Here is an 11,466-nt window from a genome sequence, read left to right on the forward strand (position 1 = left end):
TCTTGGTGGAGATGGGGGCAGGACATGCAGCTCCTGGGCCTGTGGAGCAGCTGCACTAAAAAATGACTTTTAATTTTTTAAAATTATAATTACTTGTACCTACTGCAAAACTGACTTATACAGGAAGCAAACCCTGGCGTTGTGTGTGTGCACGGGGGGTAAATTGCTCCTGGGCCAGGGCAGGAGTTTATTCCTGTGCCTGAAGAAATACTGAAGGAAAGCTTGGCTGCCCTTAAGTGGAGCTGGTTTAGGACTTGACTAGCCTGTCCCCATGCTGGGTGGGGGACTTCTCAGAAACAGCCCAGCCATGCAGGCAGCTGGGGGTGCAGCCAGGCTGCTGCCCCAGCGCTGGGAGCTCTCAGCTCTAATTATGGAAAGTAAAATGGGGAGGAGCATGGCTGGGCTCCTTCCTCTAGTCTGGCATCCAGCTGCTCCTTCCCTGACTGCTGTGTGTGAAGGTAAATCATCTTCCCGTCTGCTTGCCCCCTCTTCTTCTCTAAACAGCCTCTGTGCTCTAACTCTAGCTCACTGATTTAACCCAATCCTGGTGTTATGCTGCTTTTCTTAAAGCCACTCAAGTCATTTTAATCCTGCAAACCTCAGCAAGAAATACTTTATTTTTTTTTCCTTTCCAGTACAAACAGTCTTTTAGCTTTTAAAATCTGAACAAATGTACAAGGTTTTAAAAAAACAATAAAACACAGCCTCATAACAGGATCAGTTCTCAACTGCCTTGGAAAGCTGCCTGTGCAAGGAAAACTGTGTGGGCACCAACTCCTTCCCTCTCTGCAAGCAAAAAAATAAAATAAAAAACCCCCTATTTTATACAAAGTTTCTTCCACTCTTTAAACATGAATAGCTGAGAACTGAAATACAAACTGTCCATTGTTTCAAGTGACTAGTCAGGAATAGCACCATTTTTGGAAGGTCAGACTTCTTCCTTGTCCTGGTTTTGTTATGGCCAGTCCTGGCTCCCTCTGGGCTGGAGGAAGCTTGTGCTGTTCAGCTCCTCTCTAACCCAGCCCTGGGCAGGGGTCAGCCTGGCCCTTGGCTTAATTTTCTCTTTGGTTGCTGCAGCCCTTTTTTTCTCCCTGTTGTGAGAAGGTGTGGGCAGGATGATCCCATGGGGTAAGGGCTCCCCAACCCATCACAAGGAACTGAGGGCTGGCTTGAGAATCCTCCATGGGCTGAGTGAAAAAATAGGTTTTGTTGTTTAAGAGCAGATTTTGCAGGATACCTGCAGGCAGCTGGAGGTTGCTCCTCAGCTGAAGTGTCTCAGCAGCTGCAGTGAAGCTCCAAACCAGCAAAGCCCAGAGCAGCAAGGGTGGATTCTGATGCTGTGAGAATCTGGCAGCCTGTGAGGCGGTGGGGGTGAGTGAGTGGTGGGGAGCCTGGTCCCTTCTCCCTGCTCACATAGCTGATAGCCCACGCTCCTCTGGCAGGGGAAAGAGCTTCAGGGTAACAGGATGCAGCCAACTGGGCTCAGTGATCCCTGTGGTCCTCCCCAGCCTGGAAGCATCTGTTTGAGGGAGCTCATCCAGTTTTTATGGAGGAGAAAAGGCACCCAGATGCATCTCTGCTGAAAGCTGCTGCCTTGTGCTGGTCAGAGCATAGAGCTGCTCTGTTGTGGGGTGGGGGAATCTTGGTGAAGAGCAGAGATGACCTGGTGGGGGTGGAAGGGTCCATTAATTGCAATTGAATTGAATTGCAATGCTGAGCCGATAGAAAAATATGTTCCTCTGCTATAAAGTGCCAGAGCTGGTTAGATGGAGGCTCTTAAATTTCCTCTTCATTCTTTCTAGTGATGAAGTCCCTGTTGGCTGAGCAGAGCAGCAGAGGACATCTCTGCTGGGCTCCCTAGGAGAGGTGGGTTTTGTGTGCAACAGCCACACGGTCCAGGTGTCTGCTCTGTAGAGGAAGGCTGGAGTTGCTCAGGAACATGTACGACCTCTTCTAACCTGGGTGTTTGTGGGGAAACCAGAGCAACCTTGGGTAAATCACTTCAGTTTGTCATTCTTGAGAGATCTTTTCAAAGGTGCCCTGCCTTCCTCCTCCCTGGTGCTCGATGTCCGTGTGGGTTCCAGGGCTGTTGGCATCCTAGCAGGCTCAGAGGAATACGAGGAAGATGCAGGCTCCTGTTTCTGTGCTGCTGGGTGGGGAAAGCCAGCCCAGAGCAGGTGAATCCTCAGCTCTCCTGCCCCAGGATGAGGTGAGGAAAACCACATTCACAGTTTAAACAAAAAACCAGGAGAGAACCAGAGCTGGAGGACAGGACTGCTCCATGCCCAGCCTGGTCTCTGCAGAGACCTACAGACACACATCTCTTTTAAGGAAGACACAAGTTTTCCATAACCCTTCACGTCAGTCCCGGGTGTAACCAGAGAGTGAAGTGGGACAGCAAAGCCCAGCACCCCGAGGGACCGCGGGGCCCTCCCCAAACACTGCTGCCCCAGGTTTGAGCTGCTCAGGGCGGTTCTTCGAAATACAGGACGGGACCAGGGGCCAGTAAGAGGAAACTTTACAATCAGATGAGCACCATGAGAGTGGATGGTTCAAAAATATACATATGCATACCATATATATATATATATATATATATGCATATGTGTTTTCCTAATGCATATCCTCACGTGCTCCGTAAGGCGTGTGCGCGTGCACGGAGGAGGGAGCGGTGTAAATGGATTTCCCATACAGGAGGAGAGCTGCCGTCTCGGAGAGGGGAAGGCAGTTCCCAGCAGGATGTGTGAGTACGTGTGTTCTTTGAAATCCACAATTCCTGTGGTGAGTTTTGTTCCCTGCAAGGAGCCCTGGCTCTGCTCAGTCCCTGGATTAAGACGCAGGTGGTCTTTAGGTCAGAGAAACTCTATTTTTCAACTGACAGCTACAGGGTTTTTATCCTTCAAGAAGCAATAAATCCACAAAAATAAAATTAAAAAAAAACAAAAACAAAAAATCCCAAACAATCCAACCTCCAGCTTCCTCCTGAATTGTCCTTCTGGGGTCATCAGCACCAGAGCCAAAGCAACGCCCCCGGCCAGGAGGCAGTGACAGTGCTGCACCAGGACTGGGACAGCTGCTGAGCATCAGGAGGCGAGTACCAGAACGGCAGTTACGGAAAAGTGGGGCCAGGAAGATTAAAAAAAAAAAAAGGGGTTTGTAGCAGCTTTTAATTTATCTTTTCATTAAAAAAATTCTCCCAAGAACTGTTGTCACATTGGAGCGAGTCCCTGTGATATAAGTTAATCTTGTCCTTCACGGGGAGGAGGAGGAAGCGGTGGCGGCACGGCTAATGCTGCTTCCCCTCCGCCTGCTCTTCCAAGTGGCCAACCTGCTCTGCCAGCTCGGAGACCTTGGCTTGGCAGTCAAGCAGGTTGTCCTTCAGTCCCGTTATTTCCTGAGAGTGGGCAGCCAACGTCCCGTTCATGAGGTCCATGTAGTCCCACAGACTGCCCGTGTGTTTCTCCAGTTCATCCCTGATGCCATCCAGGCTTCCCGTGACAGCACCCAGCCTGCCGCAGACACTCTCCACCCGAGCCACCCGGTCATCAAAGTGAGCGATCTCCCGCTGCAGGTCTTGGGCCACATTCTTGCAGGAGCTCAGGTCACTGATGATCCTGGCTTTGAGTCGCTCCAAGTCTCCCTTCAGGTTCAGGACACGCCGGTTGCTGAAGAAGAGCTGGGAGCCTTGGTCGTTGACTTTCTCCTGGATGGAGTGGACCTCATCCTCGATCTTCCTCTCATGCTCATCCAGCGAGGAGTTGACATGTGTCATGGTGTCTGAGTACTGGGAAACGGAGTCCTTGAGCCCTGTCAGAGACTTGCTCACAGTGTTCAGGTTGATCTTTAGCAAGGTGATCTCCCCTTGCAAAGCCCCCGATGCTTCCTCCTCGATTCGCCGCTGGATCTCCAGGATGGTGGCGTTGAGCTTGCGCAGGAGGTCGTAGTTGCTGTCCATCCGGAGGAGCAGGTCCTGGTTCTTGTTCTGACAGTCTTCAATCTCTGTCCGGAAGGTCTCCACGTCTCTGGAGGCAGAGGTGCAGCCAAGGGAACAAGTGCTCTCCAGCGTGATGAGGCGATTCTGCAACACCTCCAGCATCTCATCTGTGCGTTTCCTCATGCTGGCAAGCTCCCCCTCCAGCACAGGCACCACTGCTCCATCCATGCCCACCGGAGAACTGACATTGTTCAGCTCCCCAACAATGGTCATGAACCTGTCCTCCAGGGTCTGCATCTTGTCTTCAAAGGCAGTCCTCATGCCATCCACCTCTGCCACCACTGTGCCTCTCATGCTGTCCTCTATACCAGAGCAGCAGCTCCCTGTTTCTCTCTCTGTAGCATTGAGCCTGGCTTCCAGGTCCTCAAAGCGCCCTTCAAAAAGGTTCCCTAGGGTGACAGTGGAGATTTCTCCATCCAGCCGTGAGTGCAAGTTCTTCTGGGACTCAGAGATGCTATGAAGCCCTTTCTCAAGGATGTTCATGCGATCGGTGAGGTAGTCCAGGTTGCTGCAGCAGCTTTCCACCACCGTCAGCCCTTGGATCTGGGTTTCCAGCTGGGAGATCTCTTTCTTTATCTCTAGCTCCTTCCCATCCAATGTCTGCTGCAGCCGCAGGTTGGCAGCTTTCTCCTCCTCGCACTGCTGCCTCACCTCTTGGATCCGGAAATCGCAGGTGGTCTGGATCTTCCCCAGCTTCTTCTCAAAGCCATCGAGCAGCTCTCCACGCAGGTTGCTCAGCCGTGTGTCCACATACTCCTCCAGCAGATCGATGGAGGTGAGGGGTGAGGGCCGGGCTGACTCCAGAAGATGTTTGATCTGCCCATCGTGGTCCAGGACCATGCCACGAACCTCGTGCAGCAAATCCGCCTTGGTTTTCAGCACGTCACTCACCTCCGTCACTTTGGTCAGGATCTCCCCCACGGGAGGGTACGCGGCGATGTCAGCTTTGTCTGCCACATCCACCAGGCCATCAGGAATGATGCCGAAGCCCACTGTTGAGTCAGGTGTGCCTGGGCTGTTCATCAGGGAGCCGATCATCTTGGTGGTGTCCTCCTGGATGGCCAGGCGCAGGCGGTCCCCCAGGCCGCTCACCATGGTGTGCAGGCTGTCGTAGGACTGGGAAAGGCGTCTCACCTCCTCCTCCAGCCGATCCAGGCGGTCCCCAAAGAGGCCGGGCAGCTTCCTGCCTGCACAGGGAAAGGAAGAGAGAGGGGACAGTCAGGGCTGGTCCTTCTTTAACATCCCTCCTTGGCTGTCTTCTAGATTTGAGTCCTTTTCCATACTAACGTTAGCTCCTGTGTCCCTCTTGTTATCATTTCAGCCAAATTTGAGCCCACCCGTACTCCTTTCCCCTAACACCTCTCCTTAAGCTGACCAGGAAACTCTCCTTCTTCCACTGCATGGCATCAAGCCCTCTGCTCTCAAGCTCAATGGCAGGGGATGAGAACAGAACCTTGAGACACACTTTTGAGACCCCAAAATTAATGGAAAAAAACGCTTTAAAGCAATGAGGAAAGGCAATTTTGAAGCGGCACATTTTGAAAGAAACTGTATTAAAAAAGTAAGCGATCCTCAAAGCAATCAAATGTCAAGTCTCTGGTCAGAAAGCAGGGCACCCACTGAAGGTTTGCCAAATTCATGCCCTGTGCTGGAACAGAAAGAACAAAGAGGTTTGAGAGCGTGCTGGTGGTGTGGTAACCTGGGGATGGAAGCAGGAGCGAGATCTCACCGTACTGATTCTTCTTTGGTCCTGGAAACAGGTCAGGGTGGCTTTTTGGATGGGGAGGAAGTCTGGGGATTGGAAACATCTTTTGCCCAGGAGGCATTTTAGGGCTGGGATATTGGGGCAGGAGGCCGGGTTGGTCAGTCGGGCGGTCGTGGCACCCTTCTCCCATGAAGCCCGGGCAGCACCTCCAGGCCAGCTCAGTCACTGTCTTGTAGCCAATCCTATATTTGGGTCTGAAGAAGGTGCGGTACCTTTCCAGGAGAGGGGAGGAAGAGAGAAGACAGTTTAGAGAAGCAACCTCAACATCAAGCAATAGAGAAGAGCGGGGCTGTGGGAAAGCCAGCTGAGACCCATGTGCTGCAGCTGCAGACCAGGACCCACCTCCTCCAAGGGCTCTTGCTGCACCATAGCTCAGTGTAGCATTAGCAGTGTCCATCCAGGGACACAGCTCATTAACCAGCACTCCAAAAACATGTGCCCACCCTCTCCAGGACTGGACCATGAGGTGCAGGTGTGACAGCACATGGTGAGAGTGGAGTTCACAGAGAGGAGATGGAGTAGACAAGCCTGAGAAGCAGCCCAGGGGTGAGGAGGGTCTGTCTGAGCAGAGCCATTATTTATATATGTGTGGTTTCTGGAGAAGTTTTTTTTTGTTTGTGTTTTGGGGTTTTTTTAACCTGTTAGTTTAGAAAAGCATCTGTAAGGGACAATAATAGCTGTATTGCTATGGTCTCTGGCCCAACAGATGACAACTGTGACAGATGCCACACAGTTTGTTAACTTTAGGCCCAGGAGAGCACAAGATGAAGTGATGGAAGCGATTCCAAGACGCCTGCAAGCTCGGATCACTTCCAAGAGGCATCTGGGCTGCTTGTGGGTGTATTCTGCGCTTTAAATTGACATAGACAATTTCCTAGTGGGGTAAAAAAACCTTTTCTCAACTGTAATTCTGTCCTGAAGCCTCCAGGAGGGTTGAAATACCTTTGAAAAGGTTTTTTCTCTGTGTGTGGAAGGCATCAGTTTGATGGGAAGCCTGTGTAGCTTGGTCTGGCCTGGCAAGCAAGAGCTTTGGCCATGGGGCAGCAAAGCCCTGGAGAGGTTTATTGGGGTGATGTTGTGGGGTGTGCACAGAGGGATGGCTCCTTACACCTCCTCCTGCCCTCAACAGGGATGCCCTGGGAGATCTCTCCATCACCAGCTTGGGCACTACAACATTGATCACCTCATCCACAGCAACCAAGGGTACAAGCCCACCTCCTTGTCTGGTGGGACACTAACACCCTCCCTCTCTGCTCCCACTCTACGTAGGGTCCCCACCAGCCCAGTGAGGAGGACTCAGCTGCTCCCTGCTCTTCTGTGGCACCTTCCTGCCAGCACCTGTGCTCCCCACACCAGCTGAGCTGAGCTGCACAGGGCTGAACACAGCAGGTTTCTCACCACCTCTGAAACGCCAACGCTTTGAACCTGCCTTTTAGGTATTTCCAATTTGAATGACCAGGGCCTTAAAATCCTGCAGTTTGTTGTTTTGCAACAACACGTACAATCAGGCCCTTGTTCTTCTCCAGCACGTTCAGCAGAAGGTCTCGGAGGAGGCAGCACAACCATCTGCGTGGCACAGAGGGGCTGTGTAAGGCGCTTGCACTTATCCAGTCACTCGGGGCAGCACGTGGGGCTGAACCCCAGTCCCTGTCCCTGCCCGGGTCCTCAGTGTCCCCAGCCCTCAGGCAATGCCACTTCCACATGGACACAGCCACCTCCATACCTACCACGGGGCAGGAGGAGAAAGCAAACCCAAATCCTCTGTTCTTTGAATCACTTCAAAATTTCTCAAAGTCAGCCATTTCCCAAAGGCAAGGGACAGTTTGAAAACAAGCTCTTCTTCTTGTTATCCCTCTTCACAGGTGCTGCACAGTTTCTGTGGGCTCTCCCTCTGTCAGTGTGTAGAAACCTGCCTGGATGTACCACGGCAGGAGACTGCTGCACCCAGGCACTGTCGGGGATGAAGTGAGGATGAGGATGGCATCCAGAAGGCAGGGCACCTTCTCTGTGTCACACCGGCCTCTGCAGAGGAGCTCGGAGCCCTTTGGCACCTCTGAACCCTTCTCCCCCTGCTCTGAATGGTGGCAAGGGTAAGTATTTTTTGCAGCTGCACAAACATTAGCTGATGGCCCCAGGACATGGAAAAACCATATTTCTCTCTTGTGCATGGATGCAGCATCCATGGCTGTGCAGAAAGCTCAGCTGTGGGTCCAGCTGCTTTCAGAAAACACTCTGGTTTCACCCCAGTTTTGTTTGAAGGGCTGGAGGGGCCAAGCAGTGGACATGGCAGAGATGGGAGAGGCTTTGGGGATCTCCTCCGTGGGTACCAGCAGCTGGAGGATCTCCTGAAGTCCTCAAATGCTGCTAAAGCACTTGTGATGGGAACGAGGGAAGAGCAAGTCGGCGAATGGGTCCAGTGGCCTGTGCATGCTGGGAGAGGCTGTGAGCTGAGCCCACGGCACTGCGGGCACACGGCGAGTCCTGTCTGGCTGCAGCACCACGTGCCAGTGCTGCAGGAGGGGTGCCAGGCTCCATGAAAGCCCCTCTCAGCCTGGTTTTCCTCAGTGCTCAGCTCTGCTGCTCTCAGGGGGACGGGGAGGATCCGGGAGAGCAGCATTTCCACACGGAGCAGCATCCCTGGCCTGGGCTGCAGAGGGTGGTGAAGCACAAAGCCCCAGTGTCCACCCTGCCCTGCCCCAGCTCTGCTGCAGCTCCAGCTTGGTGGGGTGTTTCCCTCCAGCACTGACAAGGTGGCAGAGAGTTTTGCAAATATTTTCACTGGAGCAGGAAGCCCTCAGCCATCCCCAGCCACGGGCTCCATTCCCTCTCCCCCTTGGTCAGGCTCTCATCTAGCTGCTGTCTTTCTGCCAAATTGCAGGTCTTTAACAAAACACTTCTCTGCACACATGCACCCCCCGGCTTCCCGTGATTTCCCAATTTATTTCTGATGAGGGACAGAGCTCCCTCTCCCCTCCTGACAGATCCCATCTTGCCTCTTCCCAGCACAGCCAGGAAAAGCCCTTCAGCCCCTTTCCCTCTGGAAATCTGAGGTTGATGGTCAGAAGGGTGGCATGGGAACCCAAGGAGAGCTGCGACCTGAAGCTGGGAAGGGAAGGGAGCCACGTCCCGGTGTCCCCCGTACTCACAGCACTTTCCCTGGACACTTGGGTCCCCAGCTGCACTTGTGGTACTCGGCCTTGACGTAGCTCTCGGCCCCGTCCTGCAGCGTGCACGTCACGTTGCGCTGCACCACGTAAGCACAGTAGCTCCTGGGGGGGAAGCACAGCGAGACACTGTCACTCCCTGCCCCAGACTGCCACGCCCTGCCCTGCCTGGCAGTGCTGGAGCTGGAGGGACTCCCCAGTTTATGCAGCTGCTGTGGAGGGGGCACTGCACACCCCCCCAGGGACAGGGACAGCAGTGGGGACAGGGGGACTGACTGCAGGGAGTGGGGACGGAGCAAAGTCCCCCAGTGTCAGCCTCTTGTGGGAGGTCCTGGTTGGGCTGGGCTGGGTGAATTGGCTCCTGCTCCTGGGTGTCCCCGGGCACCCCAACTTTCACCCAAACAGCTCTGGAAGCCTCTGTGGGAGCCAGCATTGCCCACCCCACGAGCTCCCCTCAGGTGCCAGGGTGCCACCCCCCAGCAATGAGGAGCCTTCTCCCTGGTCTGGGTGGATCCAGGCATCTCTCCTCTGGGTTAAAGGTGCACAGCTCAGCCCCTGCACCCTCAGCACGGCTCTGCTCAGCCCCAGGCAGCACCTGGCCCACAGTGTCCCTTGGAGCTGGTGGCTGCCCTGTCCTCCCACAGCTGCCATCACTCTGCAGTTGGGCCCTGCCTGAGAAACAAGTCCTCTGCCATGGAGGTGGGGACAGGACCCATGTCCCAAGCAGGATGGAGGCTGGAAACCTCTTCAGATCCCTTGGACAGGCAGTGCACAGAGCAGAGCCTCTTCCCTCCTGCCATCACCTGCAGCTGGGTGCCCCGGGGTACCAGCCAGCTCCGGGCACAGACCCTCTCCTGAGCTGAGCAGAAAACCCAGGCGCTGAGGATAAGGTGGCTGGGAGGAAGGCTGCATGAGGAGGATGCAGGAGCACTGCTGGGACAGATGGAGGCCAAGGCTGTTCCAGCTGAAGGCAGGGCTGCAGCAGGAGCAGATGGACTTGGTCCATGGGAGCAGAGACAGCAGGGATGTGTGGCGAGGCAGGGATTAAGGGCACAGGGACATGGCAGATGGCAGAGCGAGAGAAGAGGGCACAGGCACACAGTGCAGAGCTGAGGCAGAGCTGGAGGGTCAGCAGGATGGAGCAGATGGGCTGGTGTGAGCTGCAGGTGCGGGGAGGTGTTCAGTGAGGCGGGAGGACCCGGCTCTCTCCGTGTGAGCTGGAGTCACTGCAGCTCAGCTGCCCGGCCACAGGCTGGGAAGCAACCAGGGTCCCCTGGCATCACCACTACATGGTCTGCAGAGAGCAGCCCAGGGACTGACCAGAGAAATGAGAGATGCCAGCTCTCACGGGCTCGGCAGGATGATGGTCCGGATGGTGTGGAGACACCTCGGGCAAGTGGGCGTGAGGGAAGGGACTGGGACAGTCATGATGGGGCAGAAGGACTGTGGTGTCTCCTGTTTGGGCAAGTGAGTGTGTACATGTGTGTGTATGTGTGTATGTACATATGTGTGTGCAGGACCCTCACTGTCCCCCTGTGGTGACAGAGCAGTGGGGCTCTGGCTCACCCAGAGTGGGGAAACACGGGTGAAGGCGGGAGAAGCACTGATGGCAAACACGTGAAGACAAAGTACATCCCCCACCCACGCCAAGGCCCACCATGAGCCCACTGGTACCCCCATTCAGAGGCCCCAAGCAGGCTCCTCTGCCTCCAACAGCCCGTGTGGGGCAGGAGCTCCCTCGCTGAAGCAGCAAGGTGTGAGCAGGCTCATCCTCCCTCCGACACCCCGGCTCTCCCTGCTCCCTCCCAGCAGGGACGCCTTGACCCCACACCCCCAGCACATCCCCCTTGCTCCCCCAGGAGCAGCACCAGCACCTCTACCCCAGCCCTTCACCAAGAGCTCTCTGCTCCCCCAGGATGGGCACCACAACTCCTGGCAGCAACCAGCACTGCCAGCCTGCCCAGCCACAAGCAGCTCTGCCCTGGTGAGGCTGCCAGGCTCAGCGTGCACAGGGATCTGTGCTGCTCCCCGCTCCTCCAAAAGTGAGTCATTTATCCACGCACTGGGGCATGTGAGAGCGAAGGCCAGTCACTTCTCTTAGCTGGAGGGAAGGGAGATCATGTGTGCGTGTGGAAATTCAGAATCACTGTCTATCCATAAATCCAGGATCTGCTTAAATCCAGGATCCACTGCTAACCCCCTCTGTAAGTAAACTAGTAGCCAACATGTGCAGATGTACTAGCCACGACTAATAGACGCTGCCTGCCTGTGACTACTTGGGTTAAGGTGGTCCTGGCTCACTCTTCTTCTCAGAAACCCTTTTTCCTCTCACCCACCTGTGGCTAGCAGTTTTATAGCTCCAGCCTGATGTTTTAAGAGTGAGCAGCTGGAAAATGTTACAGGTTTTGGAAAGCTCTCACTGGCACTGCCAGTATTGTTCATCTCAAATGTTATTTTATTCATTTCAGCTTGTTCACAACCCCACATCCTCCCCTTTTCAAAGAAACCCATCAGAAACGGTTCTAGCAAATAAGCATGGAGGG

The 11,466-nt window shown here is 54.4% G+C and overlaps 1 protein-coding gene across 1 annotated transcript; it reads right to left on the minus strand.

Annotated features, from left to right (window-relative positions):
* Nucleotides 1-3,286: 3,286 nt before the first annotated feature.
* On the minus strand, nt 3,287-10,351 carry EMILIN3 (elastin microfibril interfacer 3). The gene is made up of 4 exons (XM_010167436.2): nt 10,272-10,351; nt 8,906-9,028; nt 5,724-5,971; nt 3,287-5,181 (listed from the first exon to the last, which is right to left on the minus strand). Exons 1-4 carry the CDS (start codon nt 10,349-10,351, stop codon nt 3,287-3,289), a joined length of 2,346 nt encoding a protein of 781 aa, XP_010165738.2.
* Between the last annotated feature and the right edge of the window lie 1,115 nt (nt 10,352-11,466).

This window comes from Antrostomus carolinensis, unplaced genomic scaffold (genome assembly GCF_000700745.2).
Source record: "Antrostomus carolinensis isolate BGI_N321 unplaced genomic scaffold, ASM70074v2 scaffold51824, whole genome shotgun sequence".
Lineage (NCBI taxonomy): Eukaryota > Metazoa > Chordata > Aves > Caprimulgiformes > Caprimulgidae > Antrostomus > Antrostomus carolinensis.